General features: G+C 34.3%; 1 protein-coding gene across 1 annotated transcript in view; it reads right to left on the reverse strand.

The window, feature by feature from the left end:
• Positions 1-2,941: 2,941 nt before the first annotated feature.
• Positions 2,942-18,805, reverse strand: part of AGMO (alkylglycerol monooxygenase) — a 377,145-nt gene continuing 361,281 nt past the window's right edge. The window contains exon 14 of the mRNA XM_007164886.2: positions 2,942-3,684. Within this exon, the coding sequence (XP_007164948.1) occupies positions 3,610-3,684 (75 nt within the window). The 3' untranslated portion in view covers positions 2,942-3,609. The remainder of the gene's footprint in view (positions 3,685-18,805) is intronic.

Below are 18,805 nucleotides of genomic sequence, written 5' to 3' on the forward strand. Positions count from 1 at the left end.
AACAATACAGACTCTCTGGTACCACTTGAATCTTACTAAATCAGAATTCCAATGTTCCTACCAGCAATTTTTCAGTTTTAAAAAGATCCACGGGTAATCCTGATACATAAAGACAAAGGTTACTTCTTCCTGTTTTCTGTAATGTAAATCTATGCAAGTAGGATTTTGGATTTATTGCTGTTAAAACTAAAGGAGAACACACCTAGGGAATGAACTTATAATTGATGGATACTGCTGAGTCTGGAATGGCTGGAAAATCTGACTAAAGAGGTATGACACTTGCAGAATTCCAAAAAGCAGACACAACCCACAAGAGAAAACCATCAATGCTTGCTGATTTGCTTTTTTTGCTAATGACTTTTTCCAATTGAGTTTTTGGTGAGGGAGAAGTTATCTGTTATGCTATTGAGAAGAAAAGGCAGCAGACTGGAGCAAGTTCTGAAAAAATACCCCAGTAACAGATAGAACATTGTTAAATCTATTTTCCTTGAGGTAGGCTTAAGATGGGGCCTGATACCTTTCATAGTGCTGCTGAAAATAGTGACATGAAAAATGTTTTAAGATTCTGAAAGCCAAACTACCTCTGTGTTTTCTGTCTTTCCTTGGGATTCTGGAAGCTACAAATGTAAAAATATAGAGGAGAGGGCATAAAAAAAGGGAACTCACTTTCTAACTACTGTTGCTCTCCCTAATAAATCACATTGTGTTCATCATACTGTATACCATACCTTAAAGAATTCCACTCAATGGTTCTATTGCAGAACGTACACTGAATAATTGAATCATATATGACCAGTAAAGTGAAATGTGAGAACCTCTGATAAACATTAATGCAAGCTGCTAATGTTAAATATAACAAAGGTTCATGTACTTTGGTGATCAATTGAACTTCAGATACTCAAGGACAGATCCACATATTGCTGAATATCATGGCCATGAGATGATTAGATTAAGTTTAACCAAAATAATTAGAAAGAACAAGATGAAGGGGAAGTAAATGACACAACAAATAGAGCTAGAGTAATGGGCAATTTTATCAAATCAAATCAAGTACAGGAATGGACTTCTTTTAGACATATGGCAATCCTATAAAATAACCTGGGGCCTTATCACTTTCAGAAAGATCATATGTTCTGTACTCATGCACCTAGTCAACTAATCCATCCTGTAACCAAACTACTTTTTCTCCGAACTTTGTTTTGTACCTTGGAGCATCAAATTGAATAGGAAGTTCTCTGAACTTAAACTCCTGAGCCTGTATTCCAAAGTTTTGTCTTAGGTATCTGATATCATGTAAAGGAGAAACATGGCCTTCAATGTCAGAACTCAGAGGTTTTAAATTTTCCTCTGACAATCGATTAAGCATAATAGGTCTGAGCACGTTTTTTAACCTCTCTCAGCCTCAGAATTCTCTTCTGTAAAATGGTATCAACAGCACTTAATTCCCAGGATTTTAGAGAGTAAAGGAAAGAACGCTAATCGAGTATTACTCAATAAACAAATATGTCTTCCCTCTCTCTAGCCTTCCTTATGGTAGATTATCAAACATGAGAATATTCATAATCATTTCAAAGTCAGTTGACATCTCTCCAGTACAAATGCTGAGTAATTATGAGCCCTATTTTTAGTGCTGTTCTCTTGAGAGAATGAGAGAGAGAGAGAGACGTAAAGTGCTTCCAGTCAAAGTAAGCATAAATTACATGGCATCACTCAAGATTAATTTACAACATTAATAATAGTTATATGATCTGTCATCATGTATTAGTGCTCGACAAGAGAAAACTTGACTGGAAAATTAATAAGGTTGAAGGTGAAGAAAAAAGTGTCCTGATTAACACACACAGGCCTTGGGAATACTACCTATCTGGGAATCACTTCTACTTTCAAAGGCCTGAAAATTCCTAGCTTAAAAATGTCTGCATTTCTAAAAAATAATAATAATAATTTATAATCATAGTGAGAGTAACTAAGAGAGAAAAGAAAATGGATTAATTTGAGTTGACTAAAAGAAAACTAAACTTCAGCATAAAAATATCTTTTATCAATTTTGAATTCTTTATTTCCATTATTAAGCTCATTCCTAGACCATTCCTATAAATTCATATATATTCAAGCATATAGACATGCTTATACATGACTCATGGGGAAACCAATAAACTGTCCTAACACATTAAAAATCTACTTACAGATTTGTGGAAGCTCTCTTTTCTTTGCTGTTCTTGAAGGTTGTAACCTATAGATTGAAGGGCTTTAGGATGTAGAATATGGGTATTCAGAGTTTTTATGCTATAAAATTAGCAATTTCAAGCCAACAGAGGTTTCCCTGCTTTAATACGATTCTAAATATGCAACGCCCAGCAAGAACTCTTGGTAAGGGAGAAGAATAGGGACTAATATCCGTTATGGGTTCAAGTATTTGCTCTAGCTCTGTGTTAAATTAAGAAGTAAAAAAAGATGAATGAAGCAAAGCCAATTCCCTACTTCTGACGCTTGAGATATAATTTGTTAATTTTTTCCATCATGCAAAATTTAGTATTTCTCTGCTTTTCCAGTTTGCAAAATAAATGTGCTTCAGTTTTGCATCATGAGTCCACACAGACACCTGCAGTTTGATTCTTTTTACTAGTTCCACAACTTTTCTCTGTTCAAAGGTTAGAAAACACATATTAAAAATAAGTCAACCAACTGATCAGTCTCTTTAAACCAGCAATGAATATAGGCAAAGCTCAGTGAAGGACAGTATTAACTGTTTTAGTGCTTATAACTTTGGTTACTTAAATTGTAACTTTAAATCTAAGAAATACTGGAAGAAGGAAAGAAAAAAATTCCAATTCTTTTCAGACCTTCCGCCTTTGAACCATTTCCTGCTTATCTCTGTCAGTTCCCTCCTAATGAAATACTTGGCAGGTTTTTACAATCCCAATGAATAATATACACACAATGCTTGGGCAATTTTATTTAGAGAGTCTTTTAACATGATTGTGACAATTTAAAATAGCACAGAAATACCGCACACTCCTCAATCTGACAAAACAAACTGACCAAACATATTAGACATATGTATCACAAATTAATCTATGGAATAAATGAATTCTGACGAATTCTGGTGATTTTCATTTCAGTGATGTCATTTTCCGTAATGTTACTCCTTAGGTTATATGGCTTTCAAAGGTAAACCTACCCTTAGGCAGACAACTCATGTAATACATTTTTATGACAACAAATGTGTATCCAAGCACAATTTTAGCACACAGCAAATGAAAAGTTGTCTAAACAATGCTAATAAAATCTTCATTCTTTTTACTGTTTTGAAGTTTTATCCCTTCTTCTCATACTCATTGGCTTAGATGTTACCAGTGGATGTAACATCATTCTATTTGAAATCATTGTCTTTCAACCCTAGCAATAAAGTAACTGCAGCTGACTTTAATTTTAATAGAGGATAATAAATGCAGAAAGGAAGCAAGAGTAGATAAATGTATTTACCTCACATTAGAGAAATAGTTCATATAATCATTATATAAGATAGTTATATTTCCATAGGCAGTAGTAATATATTATGGTTGTGGACAAATGATTAAAACAAGAGAATTGTGTACAAACGTTTAGTCATTTCCAAGGGTCTGAGACAAGTTGTTTCATGCTTCTTACTCCCCAGAAAGCAATGCAGATGGAAAAAAAAATCTAAAGAAATAAAATACAGAGAGGAAGAACAATTAAAATTGATTCAATACTTCTGTTCAATTGAGTTAGAAATACCTTTCTAGGGGAAAATGAGTATACATATTTTAAGCAATTAAATTATTCAAATTGAATCTAGCAGTTGTTCACTGATAGAATTTAGCCAACCCAGCTTAAAACATGTTATGTGAAGAGTAGGAGTAAAAAGTTTTGTTTCTGTGGCTTTTAAAATAAAATATCCTCACAAATCTGGGTCATTTCTAGGGATGGGGCTATGTAAATTAGACAGTGAATGAAACAGAACTGTCTTCCGGCTTTTGGATACATTGCATGTTGTTTGTATCGTACTAAACAATCTCATTATTTATATAGTTTAAGAAGCCTTTGGAAAAGGAGAAATAAAAACAGTATTAAGGAATCATTTCTCTCTGAGGCAATGTGATCTACCATAGTATGAACTTCACCCAACATGAATTAAATTCTAAACACCGCTGACTTAACTACTTAGTCTTTTGATCCTACCAGGTATAAAACGGTAACTGCAAAATTCTCTTTAACATTGAAGACATACTAAATCATAATAAGCAATCATAAGAGTTCACTGAGTTTACCCCTTCGCTTTCAAGTAACACCACACATTCCCAATAAATCACCAAAATTTAACCAAGTAAAAGTGTTGACTTCTTATGATCCTAGCAAGAACGATAATACAGCCATCCTCAGGAAGAATTAACCAGTTGCAGAAATTTTCATTGTGTGTCATCTAAATGCCATAATGACCTAAACACACACAACTTCTGCTCTTCTTGAGGTAAAATCTAGGCACTGGTCACAGTCCTTACACCTCAGAGCTTTCCAAAGTCAACCCTTACCCTTTACCTATGCACTAAAATTAAGCTGTAGGATTTCTTTTATGATCTCCATTTTATGTGTTATTAGAGTGATGATGAAAAATGCCTAAACAGCTGGGGATATGGGGAAAGCTGTGAAAGGGATTCTCCATATTTTTTTTTATTGTGCAAACTTCTTCTTCAAATGATTAAAATATGACCACTTGCCTCTCCCCAGAAAGATCACAATTACTGAAAGATCCATTAAAATGTGCAAAGAGACATAGTTAAGTAATAAGATGAAGGCATGGGGAACATTCTGGGGTGATGGACTAAAGTGAAGCCAAGGCCATTAACTGAGGCCAGTCATTCATTCACAGAAAATACCCTCAACTGCCATGAATTTGCTATTAAAGCCTGGATATGAAAATAACAACAACAACAAAATCCTCTTAAACCTGGATATTTCGATTAGATGGGTAGGTTGTTCAGTTTCATATGAACCTTCTTGTTCTTTCTTGAGAACCATTATCCTTCACATTAGCTAATCTGATAGTTTTATTCAAATCCATGTGTTACTTTCAGGCTATAACATCCACAATATAAAAAAAAAATACCAAAAATAAAATCAAAAGTTATTTTGAAGCAGGAGTCAAGAATAATATTACCATTCTGGAGTTGCCTCAGAAATCAAATGCAATATATTTAAAGGCTGGTTTTGATTTTGTTTCTTTTGACTGTACTTCAAGTAAAATGACCTCATGGGATTTCTCATGGGGTGCCAAAGTAATATCAAGATAAGGGAGTATTTGTGAAAGTTAGTAGATTGTGCAGTGAATTACATTTGTATATGAATATGGGTTAATGTTGGCAGAGGGATAGCTGAGAAGACGGCTTTCAAGTAGGACAGAGATGATAAATCTATGATATCGGGTTGAATAGTTTAATTTGGATCCATAATATTAATTGAGCAACTAATAGATACTTTGTGCTGTGCAAGGCACTGGTATCTGAAAAAATATTTGGCAGCAATTTTTATTGGTTTTCAATCTAGTGTCTAGGGTCACACGGATTATTTCATTGGTTGAAGTCGAGGGAGAATGAAACCTCTACAACTGTGTGTAAAATTTTGTATGTCATAATTCTCCTCGTCCCTACTCTCCACCCACTAGACTATCCATACTTTCATCTAGGATCTCTGAAATATTAAGAACCTCTGATCTAACAAAAGTGTGAAAAAGATTATAATTCAGTACCTGCCTTTGTTGTTAATTCACCACTTCACAACTAAATCTTTCCACTTTTGAAACTATAAATCCAGTTCTATTTCCTTAAGGACCCATCCCTAATTAAAACACAAAGATCTTATTAGCTAAAATGCTTTTACCTTCTTACCAAAAAATGCAATGTTGCACAGTTTGTAGTTTTATTTTGTTTCTCTGTTTTTGGTTTTCTATTTTTTCAGGCCCCTATGTATTATCCCTCCAAATGGAGGAGAAAAGCTATTGAAGCGAAGGGGGCAGATTCACATGTAAGATTAATGCACAGTGAAACCCTTGCTTAGGCTGGGCATTGTCTTAGGTGCCTTTACTAGATTATAATGTTTTATTCTCATGGCAAACTTGCAGAATTGGTATCTAGTTTACTGGTGAGGCAGTGGGAACTCATAATTTATGTGGTTTACCAAGCAGTCACAAAACTACTAAATATCAGAGCTTGTATGATGTTTTTTGTTTACTTAATGCCCCCCAGAAAATCAAACTACACATCCTGGGAAGTTAGTTCAGTGAATATGAACATCAATAGTGAATTCATTTTCTCTTTTTTAGTAATCACTGTACTTTTTTGCCACTAACTACTAGGTTTCTAAGACCTTTTCACAATCAATATTTTAAGCATAAAGTGGATTTTTTTTATATATAATGAAATCCAGATTGGCACAGGATAATAGAAATTAAATGAAATGAATATGTCCTTCTCAAAATATGCATGGCCCTGAAATAGACACCCAGTTTTATTAGAAAATAGTTAAATAGGAAAACACAGATTTGCTTTTATATTTTTGAATGTGTGTATATACTTACAATAGATCTAAACATACATTTCATATATAATTTTAAGCTGGAAAACTACTTAACATGGACTCAATATGATCACTTGATTATTATAGTCATTTCATTTTAAATTTTCCCTTGTCCAATCTTTCTCTTGATTTTTGTATTAGGCTGTTCATTTTAGTTCTCCATAGCTGATCAGATTAAAAGTGTCATTTGAGATAATTGCTCATTAACGTATTTCTCAATCAACTATTCGTACAATGAAGGCAGGAGAATTACTACTTAGGCCAGTGTAAGACTACATGGCAACCACAGCACTTTTTCTTTGCAATATTCTTCCCTAATCTGTAGATATGATGCTTCCAGATACGTACAAACTCAATGAACACTTATTTTATAATAGGTCTGGGCAAGTCCCATGATTTTAACAGCTGGATTCAAAATATGAAACAGAGGAAGTTCACTTTTGGTGTCAAGCCCTCCCTGTGTAACACATCATTAGTGGCCCTTGTCTTCAGGCTATTTCCTTGACTTCCCAGGGCCCTCCACTCTGATACCTGAACTTTGGCCTGTACAGATGCTCTCCACATTTTCTCCGCCCTTTTCCCAAAAGTTCACCAATTGGCAGGTGGCTAATCTGAGCCCTTAATCCATAATAAAATGTCAGCGGGAACTGACGTGTCATTCAGCTGCTCCTCCCCGTTAGGTCTGTGTTTTTAGAGGCCTTATTAAAAGTGGAGCAAATCAGGCATCTAATTCTTTTTTTTTTAACTTTTTAAAATTGAAATAGTTAATTTACAATGTTGTATTAGTTTCAAGTGTACAGCAAAGTGATTCAGTTATACATACATATATATCTATGCTTTTTCAGATTCTTTTCCATTATAGTTATTACAATATATTGAGTATAGTTCCCTGTGCTATACAGTTGGTCCTTGTTGGTTATCTATTTTACATAGAGAAGTGTGTATATGTTAATCCCAGACTCCTAATTTATCTCTCATCCCTCCCCTGCTATCCCCTTTGGTAACCATAAGTTTGTTTTCTATGTCTGTGAGTCTATTTCTGTTTCATAAATAAGTTCATTTGTGTCATCTTTTTAGATTCCACATATAAGTGACATCATATGATATTTGTCTTTGTCTGGCTTACTTCACTTAATATGATAATCTTTAGGTCCATCCATGTTGCTGCAAATAGTATTATTTCACTCTTTTTCATGGCAGAGTAACATTGGTGAAAGTGGGGTGTTAAAGTCCCCTACTATGATTGTGTTACTGTCGATTTCCCCTTTTACAGCTGTTAGCATTTGCCTTATGTATTGAGGTGCCCCTATGTTGGGTGCATAAATACGTACAATTGTTATATCTTCTTCTTGGATTGATCCCTTGATCATTATGTAGTGTCCTTCTTTGTCCCTTATAATAGTCTTTATTTTACAGTCTATTTTTTCTTATATGAGAATTGCTACTCCAGCTTTCTTTTGAATATCTTTTTCCATCACCTCACTTTCAGTCTGTATGTGTCCCTAAGTCTGAAGTCGGTCTCTTGTAGACAGCATATATACGGGTCTTGTTTTTGTATCCATTCAGCCAGTCTATGTCTTTTGTTTGGAGCATTTAATCCATTTACACTTAAGTAATTCTTAATATGTATGTTCCTATTACCATTTTCTTAATTGTTTTGGGTATGTTTTTGTAGGTCTTTTCCTTCTATTGTGTTTCCTGCCTAGAGAAGTTCGTCTACCATTTGTTGTAAAGCTGGTCTGGTGATGCTGAATTCTCTTAGCTTTTGCTTGTCTGTAAAGGTTTTAATTTCTCCATCGAATCTGAATGAGATCCTAGCTGGGTAATCTTGGTTGTAGGTTTTTCCCTTTCATCACTTTAAGTATATCCTGCCACTCCCTTCTGGCTTGCAGAGTTGCTACTGAATGGTCAGCTGTTAACCTTATGGGGATTCCCTTGTATGTTATTTGTTGTTTTTCCCTTGCTGCTTTTAATATTTTGTCTTTGTATTTAATTTTTGATAGTTTGATTAAGATGTGTCTTGGCATGTTTCTCCTTGGATTTAACCTGTATGGGACTCTCTGCACTTCCTGGACTTGATTGACTATTTCCTTACCCATATTAGGGAAGTTTTCAACTATAATCTCTTCAAATATTTTCTCAGTCCCTTTCTTTTTCTCTTCTTCTTCTGGGACCCTTATAATCTGAATGCTGTTGCATTTAATGTTGTCCCAGAAGTCTCTGAGACTGTCCTCAATTCTTTTCATTCTTTTTTCTTTACTCTGCTCTGTGGGATTTATTTCCACTATTTTATCTTCCAGGTCACTTATCCATTCTTCTGCCTCAGTTATTCTGCTATTGATTCCTTCTAGAGAATTTTTAATTTCATTTACTGTGTTGTCCATCATTGTTTGTTTGCTCTTTAGTTCTTCTAGGTCCTTGTTAAACGTTTCTTGTATTTTCTCCATTCTGTTTCCAAGATTTTGGATCATCTTTACTATCATTACTCTGAATTCTTTTTCAGGTAGACTGCCTATTTCCTCTTCATTTGTTTGGTCTGGTGGGTTTTTACCTTGCTCCTTCATCTGCTGTGTGTTTCTCTGTCTTCTCATTTTGTTTAACTTACTGTGTTTGGGGTCTCCTTTTCGCAGGCTGCATGTTCGTAGTTCCCTTTGTTTTTGGTGTCTGCCCCAGTGGCTAAGGTTGGTTCAGTGGGTTGTGTAGGCTTCCTGGTAGAGGGGACTAGTGCCTGTGTTCTGCTGGATGAAGCTGGATCTTGTCTTTCTGGTGGGCAGGACCACGTTCTGTGGTCTGTTTTGGGGTGTCTGTGACCTTAGTATGATTTTACGCAGCCTCTCTACTAATAGGTGTGGTTGTTTTCCTGTCTTGCTAGTTGTTTGGCATAGGGTGTCCAGCACTGGAGCTTGCTGGTCGTTGACTGGAGCTGGGTCTTAGCGTTGAGATGGAGATCTCTGGGAGGGCTTTCGCCATTTCATGTTATGTGGAGCCGGGAGGTCTCTGGTGGACCAATATCCTGAACTTGGCTCTCGTACCTCAGAGGCACAGGCCTGACACCCGGCCAGAGCACCAAGACCCTGTCAGCCACATGGCTCTTTTGGGAAGTCTGAGGTCTCCTGCCAGCATTCAGTAGGTGTTCTGTAGGAGTTTTTCCACATGTAGATGTATTTGTGGGGAGAAAGGTGATCTCCACGTCTTAATCCTCTGCCATCTTGTAGGTGTCCTCTATACTTTTGAACATTATATTTTGTTTTTTTAAACATGACTACTGTCTGCTGTACAGATAAGAATTTAAGCAGAGATGAGCACTGAATTGCTACAAAATATCTCTACTTCCCATTAATACAAGAGAAGAAATAAACACAAACAGAACTAGAGTAGAAATTGAAGCCATATGTATTGAAGGTCCTTCCGAAATGAAAACATTAGAATATATTAGTTAACAATAAATTTTTTCCCCTAGAATTTTGTAAGAACACAATTTGACAAATTCCAACTCATAACAAATTGAGAATTATTGGGCTTCCCTGGTGGCGCAGTGGTTGAGAATCTGCCTGCTAATGCAGGGGACACGGGTTCGAGCCCTGGTCTGGGAAGATCCCACATGCCACGGAGCAGCTGGGCCCGTGAGCCACAGTTGCTGAGCCTGCGCGTCTGGAGCCTGTGCCCCGCAATGGGAGGGGCCGCGATAGAGAAAGGCCCGCGCACCGCGATGAAGAGCGGTCCCCGCACCGCGATGAAGAGTGGCCCCCGCTTGCCGCAACTGGAGAAAGCCCTCGCACGAACCGAAGACCCAATACAGACAAAAATAATAAATAAATAAATAAATAAATAAATAAATAAGAAAATCCTTAAAAAAAAAAAAATTGAGAATTATTGATTTTACTTCCAGTATATTCTATATATGACCAAAATACTGAGTAATATGCAGACAAATGAACAAAGGGCTTAAGAGAAATAGTTCCAGAAACTACTACTATTACTTGGAGGTCCTGTGTTCTCTGTGCTTATTTCTATACCCTATTCAAGGGAAGATATAATCACAGCTATGTTTAATATGTGGTCTTTTAAAGATTCAGTAATATTCACTTCTATTTAGACTTTAAATCAAACATTATAATTTTACATTAATTTTAAAATGTATATTTATGTTCTTAACTAAGGAAAAACGTGAAAAGAAAGTTCACATGAATGCCCATGTACTAACAGTGGCTTATTTGAAAAGAATGTGTTTTCCTCAGCCATTAAACATCTTCTGAAATTAATGTTTAAACGAGAGAATACACTAAGCATACCACAATAATGTTTTTTTAAAAAGAAAATAAACACAAAAGAAACATTAGAACAGAGTTTTAAAATAATTCAGCTGAACTCCGAAACCAGAAAAATCAGGTATTTCATTATTTTACTACTCAGTGCCAAAGGACCAATATAATTTCAGTGACAAAGAAGCACTAAGTTAATCTAGATAACAAATGCAGAATCTTTATTGCAACCATTTCTTCAGTTCCCCAGAGATGATTACCTCCTATTATGTACAATAAGTTATTCACTTCTTCAAGTCTAAATTGCTCAAGAAAGTGTTTATCCTTTTCAGCAGTACTCCTATAGAATATCCCATTGTTCACCCAGATCACCTTTGAGATATCACAATGACATTTGAAAGCCATAATATTAGTAAGAAGATTAGAGATCACTTAGAGGTCTCTAAAACCTACCTACAATTCAGAGAATATACTTGAAGACAGTTGGCATGAATTAGCTACCGTGCATACAAACCCATCTGGTGGAAACCGAATAAACCATAATTAGCATAAAGTGAAAATAGATGCTACATTTCTCAAAAACATCTGTGGATATTTCCTCTCTGAATTCAAAGTTATGAATAAAGTGTCTTTATAGATAAATTACTTTAAATATTTCCAGTATTACCAACACTTATTCTATGGGTACGACCATCCAGTAACATGGATTTTTAAATTGCCTTTGATTACTTACTACATTCTTGCCTTTCCTTATATGCAATGATACATCTTCGATTTATACTGATTTCCTGGAAATTTTCTAAATATTTTAATACATATACTCTCAATATCCAGCCTTCCTTTTTCTCAGTTTTTTCCAGGTTAGTTTTGTTGTTGTTGTTAGTTGAAGTTTGTCAAAAGGATAGGTACAAAGAAATGCCCAACTTACCACATACAGAAAAATTACAGAGACAACCAAAGTTGATGAGGCATGATTTATATCCAAAGTATGACCAGAATATGTGCCTTGTCAAAACTGAAGCCTAACTTTATATTTTTCTAATTGTCCAAGTTCTTAATGATAAGATTTTAGAAATTTTTCTTGAACTACAGGAGAGAAAACAATATGAAGACATGGAGAGAGAGTTATAATAAGGTCAAATTAATAAAGGTCCAAATATCACTTGTGAGAATGAATGTTTGGGTCAATGTTGACCATTCTTTTGGGAAAAATATCTTAGGAAATATATATTTTATGGAAAGAGTCTTTTTACACTCATAATCTTCCTCTTATATACTTATCATGGAGCCTCACATTCTTTATTTTTTATGAATGTGAGAAGGAAAAAAGAATCAGGGCAATGAAAAATTTTAAGGATAGTCTGTTTTAGTTTTTATAAAGTTAAGAATAAAACAAGAGTGGAAAAATAACAAGGGACCCAATGAACATCACCTAGTTTGACTCTGTGCTGAGGCATTTTTATGTATTAAAGTTAGCAATGGGTAAAACATTAAAAAATAACCCAACTCCTTGCCCTGTGTACTATGACTTTGCTTTCTTTTTAAGTGTAAGATAGTTCAGTGAATTTAAAAATTAATTGCTATTGTAATTTTTGCTTTTATATTTCTGCAAACAAGTTCTGGCTACTAGAAATAAAATTTTATTTAGTTTTCCTGAGTATGCCTAATATTGGCATAAAATTGTTTCCCTCATATCCAGTATGTTTTGAAACTGAAGATTTTTGAATGAAATGTTGCTGGATTAATCATGGTCCTTAAGTGTCCTAACAGAACTCTCAGTAATGATAAAAAAACATGATATTTCATCTAAAATTCAAAGTACCACACCTTTCTAATGCCCTTTTTCTGACTACTAAAATGTAAACCATTTACATGCTAAAACCAGAGCTTTGTTTCAACAGAAATTATCAAGAAAATTGTTCTGTTCTAATCCATCAAAATGCCATTCTCCTGGTAAATGAGTGGCAGTTCCTGCCAGATAATCCTACCACAATAGCATGTTGATTCTCAGGGTGTCCTACATAGCAATGCTCCTGGCATCTCTCTGACATAAATCAACAGCCCAGGTCTTGTCACATGAATAACAACTTCTAATACTTGATGTACAAAAATTTATATCTGGAAGAGAATATATTTACGTATGCAGAATACCATTCAAGACTGCTAATCCAGGACTTTTACCCTGCTGTTAAAAAAAATTCCTTGTACTTGCCTTGCCTTCTATCTAGGAAACAAAACAAGTCTCTTAAAAATGAGCTCAAAAGAAAAAGAGTTCATTTTTGGGGAAAAAATGCCATGTTTACAGAAATAATAGTCATGTCTGGTTTTTAAAACAGGACAGTATATCTTGGAAAGATATGTTTTGAAAAGATCCTTTTGTATTGTTTTTGCTTGTGTCAAAGGAATGATTAGAGCCCCAGTAAATGGGAACCTCCCAGAGTAGGCTAAATAGAAGGCCAACAGCTCACATATGGCTTGCAGCTTGGGGGATTTCTCTCAATGTTCTGCCAGAGATGGGACTGCCCAAATGGTTTCTCGCGTAAGTCCTAAGTCATAAACTGCATCCTCCTAATCCAGCCATGCCAGAACTGGACCCAAGGGTATACAGAGTCTTGGCTGATGGGAAACAATGACTGCTTCCTAAGGAAGCCACAGCTGCTTTCCTGAGAGACACCCCAGATGTCTGAATTTTCCCGTACTTTCCATTTCTGACTACCTGTTCTGGCAACAGTTCCAACAAAGGGTGAGGCAGGCAGCAGGCACCCAGCTGTTTTCAATAAGCCTTGGCAATGTAGGTACTGATTACATAAACACTACAAACATTCAAAGAGCATATTTTCTAGCTTTTAAAGCTATAAAAAAGGTGTGAGCCTGTTCAAAAGCCCTACATCTCCTTTGCTCCAAATAGTGATAATGACGACACTGATGATGAGGATAAAAATAATAATGGCTTTAATTATGAAAGCAAAGATTATTAAAGGAAACATGATAACATGAACTTCTAGGAAACAGCTCAATCTATACAGAGAAAATTGTAAAGATGTGAAATTTCCACATTACGGGGTCAATGTTCATTTATGAAACAGCAAGGTCAAAATGTGTATTTAATTCACTTGATTTCTTATTTTTCCCACAACCCAGGCAAAAAACAATCAGATGTTGCATTATCCATTTGCTTTACAGCACATTTTCCTTTTCATTCACATATATTCAAAAATACTATTTTAAACTTTTAATATATCTAAAATATCCTGTAAAGTATATTAATGAAATATTACATAAGGTCCTCTTTATATTAATATCAGGTCTAGAAACCTAGAGAAGATGTTGATTTACATTTTAATTAAGATGAATTTTCCTGGCTTAAAATTAATAAGTAAATATATAAATATATCTCCACTCTTCGGATCTGAGAGTTGAAAACTGAAAGATGTAAGTAACTCACTCATGCCTATAGGTACATATACAGGTTTATTATTTTTTAATGGTTTCTATATTTTACATATTAGATCAAAATATATTTGAACATTGTAAGAAGTGAGTTGGAGCTTCAGTAATCTATATTTCTAGGTGACTATTCAATTTTCTGTACAACAAAGTGATGTCCCTCTCCCAAAGAACAGAATTGAATTCAATTTTTTACCTTAAGAGTCTCATTTATTTTTATCTCAATAATTCACAAAAAATGATCTTTGGCCAGGTCAATTCTCTTCAATATATCTATTATTTTTGCTGTAATTTTCTTTCTTCCAAGACCCAGTATATATTCTTTGATATGGATTTTAAATTAGACTCTTTCAAAGAGCAAATGCTACTGAATAAAAGCAGCAGAGGGAATGTTTTTCAAATTGTTCTAGAAAAATAGTTTTGGACAAAGTGATCAATTGCTAATCCAAAAATTAAGCTACTGACAGGAAATCTGAATATCACTGGTAAATTAGTGAAGGCTAAGAATGATAAACCACATACACATTACAATTAACTTGGGAGATAAAGTGACCTTAGTCAAATCAGAAGAACTCTGGAAAAGGAATAAGAAGATTAGGTTGTCCCAACTCAACACAAATTATTTTACCTCAGAGATTACTTAGAATTTCAGTTCCTGCCTCTATAAAATTGGAAAAATAGTGTCGCTAATTTTCACAAGATTATGGTGAATATGGATTCAATTTTTTAAATTGTAAAGCTTTATAAAGATATAAGATAGATTACTAAAGTGTGTTAATTTTTGTGCTAAAAAGATTCAATAAATTAAAAGTGAAAACAGAGTGACAGATAAGGAGACAAAAATTATAAGTAGAATTTGGAACACGTGAGATTTTATAAATGCCAGCTCTGCGTCATGGATAGTTAAAATGATGCTTTTAAAACTGTGAATATATAATTATTGCTGGGAAAACATAATTCTCCTACAGAGTAGAGTAGGATTTTAGTGGGTAAGTACAATTATAGATTGATCATTGTCTGGAGAATTGATAGTTCCATTATGTATCTCATCCTGTAAGAACATGGGAGAGTTTGATGTTCCTGATGAGTTTTCACCATGCCAGCCTTCTGAACTGTATCTTTTAGTGTCCTAAAGTATCCTTTTTAACTCCTTATTTATGACAGAAGTATGGAAAAAGTAATAATTTCTAATGGTCCTCTGTTTTGACCTCTCATGTTACATTAAATTTCCTTTTCATACCTAAAATTGTTAAAACAATTGTTTTTTACACAGATGCTACTGCAGGGGGATCCTGGGTAATATAATGGAAAATATTTTTCTCAAAAATTCTACAGTAAATAAATAATTCCTAGTGGTGGTGTTTCTTGAAATATATATTTTTAGAAAAATGTAAAAAGATTATTTATTTAGTGCTAGGTGTGGTGTCCATAGGAAAAAATAGCATGGCTACTAGTTCAAAGGTGAATGTATGCATAAAAAATTACATTGAATCAGTCCCCATTGGGTTGTATCCACTACATGAATATTTATCACTCTTGTTTTATGCCAGGCATTTCACTGCTGACAGAACTCACTGGTGAGCAATATAGTCCCTGAATTCATTCACAGAACTTAGACCTATAAAGTTTTTCATGAACATATCTATTAAAGGTTGGTTATATATATATAAGTCTTCAGGTCAAATTATCTTCACAATATTGAGGTTAAATACAAAATAAAAATGTTTTACTAAAAAGAGGTCAATCACAGAACTATGTTAAAGTCCATTCATTGAACAAGTTATTTAATGCCACTCTGCCTCAGTACCTTCACCTGAAAAATGTAGATGATCTTACAAGTGTTGTTGGAATAATTAAATTAAAATAATGTTAGTATTACATTATTACAGGGTTTCATACATGCAAGTGCTCAACAAATGTCACTGGTTTAGTTGATGCTACTGATTTGTTATTGTCACTATTGATATTAGGTCCACTTCTACGGCAGTATTTTCTAAACTTTGTTTGAAAATACATCATAGCAGTTATTCCCCCCATTATATTTACCTTTACAATTTTTTCACTTTAAATTATTATTTGTATATTCTAAGACATATAAAAAGAGATTTCTTTTCAAAGAAAGATGGGATAAAATGACTATAAATAGAAATTCTAATATTTACTTCTTTCCTTCCAGTGGATCCTCTCATCCATCACTTTCAAAAACCACAATCACAAGGATAAAGAAGTCTTCAAAATCCTAAATTTGGTGCCCTGGGAAAAACACTGGCTGAGAGCCCTAAAACCTGGTTTCTTGTGCTTTCTTTCATAAAATGGTTGAGTCATTTTATTTTCTCAGGATGTCAGTTTCTTTAGTTTCTTTTTCTGTTCAATGACAGAATAGAAACAGAAAAATCTCTAAAGCCAATTCTCTGTTCTATTATCTGAAAAGTAATCGAATTGGCCAAGACAATATCACAATGGTAGAAAATTCCCAGGATAGTTCCCCCAAATAATTAAATGTGTAATAAAAAGAACACATCAGAAATGCTTCATCTTGCCCACAATACTACCACAATAAGGTAATTGAAATAACAGAGGAAATGACAGGGAAAAAGACTTTAAAAAATCATTCTCTACACATGTGGAATATGTGAAGAGACTGGCAAAGGATGGGAAAAATGATTTCCAAATTGTCCATTTTTAAATATCAAGATCCCTAATCATCTCCCGGGACATAAGCTGACTTTCTGGCACTCTGTTGCCTGAAATTTAGAAACTTAAGGTTCATCTTTGAAAAAATAACTTAGTGGACATCATCAAAAAGGTACAGAGAAGTAGCCGCAGCGTGATTCTTAGAAAAATTTGCATCAGCATATACTGAAATAAAAACAAGTAATGGACAATTTTGATAGTTATTGGTAAATAATGATGAGTTTTAAGGACAACAGAAATTTCAGAGTTAAATAACTTACCTGCTTAAGTTTAAAGTTTAAGAAATACAGTTATACTTCAATAAAGCTGAGGTAGGGGAAGAAATAAAGTTTGGCCATTAATGTATTGTCTAGGTCAAGTTATAAAATGAAATCTTCAAAACTTTTAGTTTTTATCTAGTCCATAATTCATTGTCAATTGTTTCTCTCTCCAGTGCGAGAGAAAGAAGAGAAGGGGTGGGGGAGAGGGATTATTACTTGGATCCTTAAAAACAATATTATAAAAAATCTGGGGGAAACTAACCAACATAAGATATTGAATAAAGGGATAATTATATTTTAGTACAGTATGAGTTTTCAGAAAGCATTTTTGTAGCTGTAAATGTGTTTATAATTACGCCAAAAGTATAGTTTATGGATTCTGGGGAAATGTGTTAATAATTTTCATAAATAAGTAAAGGCAAGTGGAACCTCCTTGGATAGCTTCTGAAGTTAGCACATACAACAAAAGTTGTCCAGAGTTAAAATTACCCTAGAAAATCCCTTAAATAACCCCTATAGTATAATGGTTTGTGTACACAAACCCTTTATGGTAATTCCTTCACACACTCAAGTTTGAGAACCCTTGTGCTATACTGAAGAGAACAATCAAAGGAAAGTATGTAGATGTCTGATAATTTAAACCAATCTTGCCTTTTGGTTAAGTGACAAAACTTAGCAGGAAAAAAAAAGAAAGAAAAAAAAAGAAGGAAGGAAGGAAGGAAGGAAGTAAATGGATAATGAGCTCTAAATTGTTTCTGGTTATCTGCAAGGTTTACTCCTTTTTATTTTTAATATTGAGCCTCTGTTACTCTAGTACTACATGTTAGATGAATGCGTTTGCTCTTGTGAAGGTCAAAGAAGATATTAGAGTGCATCTTGGAGTTAGCAGTAAGTTCCAAATTCTGAGAGCAGCTTAAATGCACGTATGATGTTATTCCACTTTACCTTAATATGCAGGAGAATATTTAGCTTGACTTCTTTGCCATAAAAAATTTTGTTTTGAAATGTTTTAATTGACCTCAGCTTTTGGTTTCCATTGCTATTTCTAACTGCATCTTTGACAGCAGTGATCCTTTAAGACCTATGTAGGCAGAAGTTTTATTTCAAACATTCAAGTGAATAAATCCAATTCAAATTCTGTCACAACAAATATGATGTATCAGGACTCTCTGTTATAAGTAAACTAATTTTAGATTTGAATATTATCTTTTTTTTTTTTTTACCTAATTATGACCTTCTGCAATAAATCAGTCCATCACAGAGTATTTAGTACAGGGATTCCCCTTGTTATAAAGCAGGAGTTAAACAGAGAAAATTACAGAAACCTGGAATGAGATGACTATCATGACCCTTGAAAATTTCACCAGGATGAATATTGACTGAAGTGCCTTATAACTGACAATTTTTCTATGCTCTTATCAGAAGAAAGAACACATATTCAGAAATGTTACTTTTCTTTTTCTTTTTTTCCCCCTCTTTATTTTTTTCCTTTGCTGTGGTGAAGTGAGTTACAAGCTCCCACAAGACCTGAAGCCTCAACACAGCTTG

This window comes from Balaenoptera acutorostrata, chromosome 7 (assembly GCF_949987535.1).
Source record: "Balaenoptera acutorostrata chromosome 7, mBalAcu1.1, whole genome shotgun sequence".
In the NCBI taxonomy this organism is placed as follows: Eukaryota; Metazoa; Chordata; class Mammalia; order Artiodactyla; family Balaenopteridae; genus Balaenoptera; species Balaenoptera acutorostrata.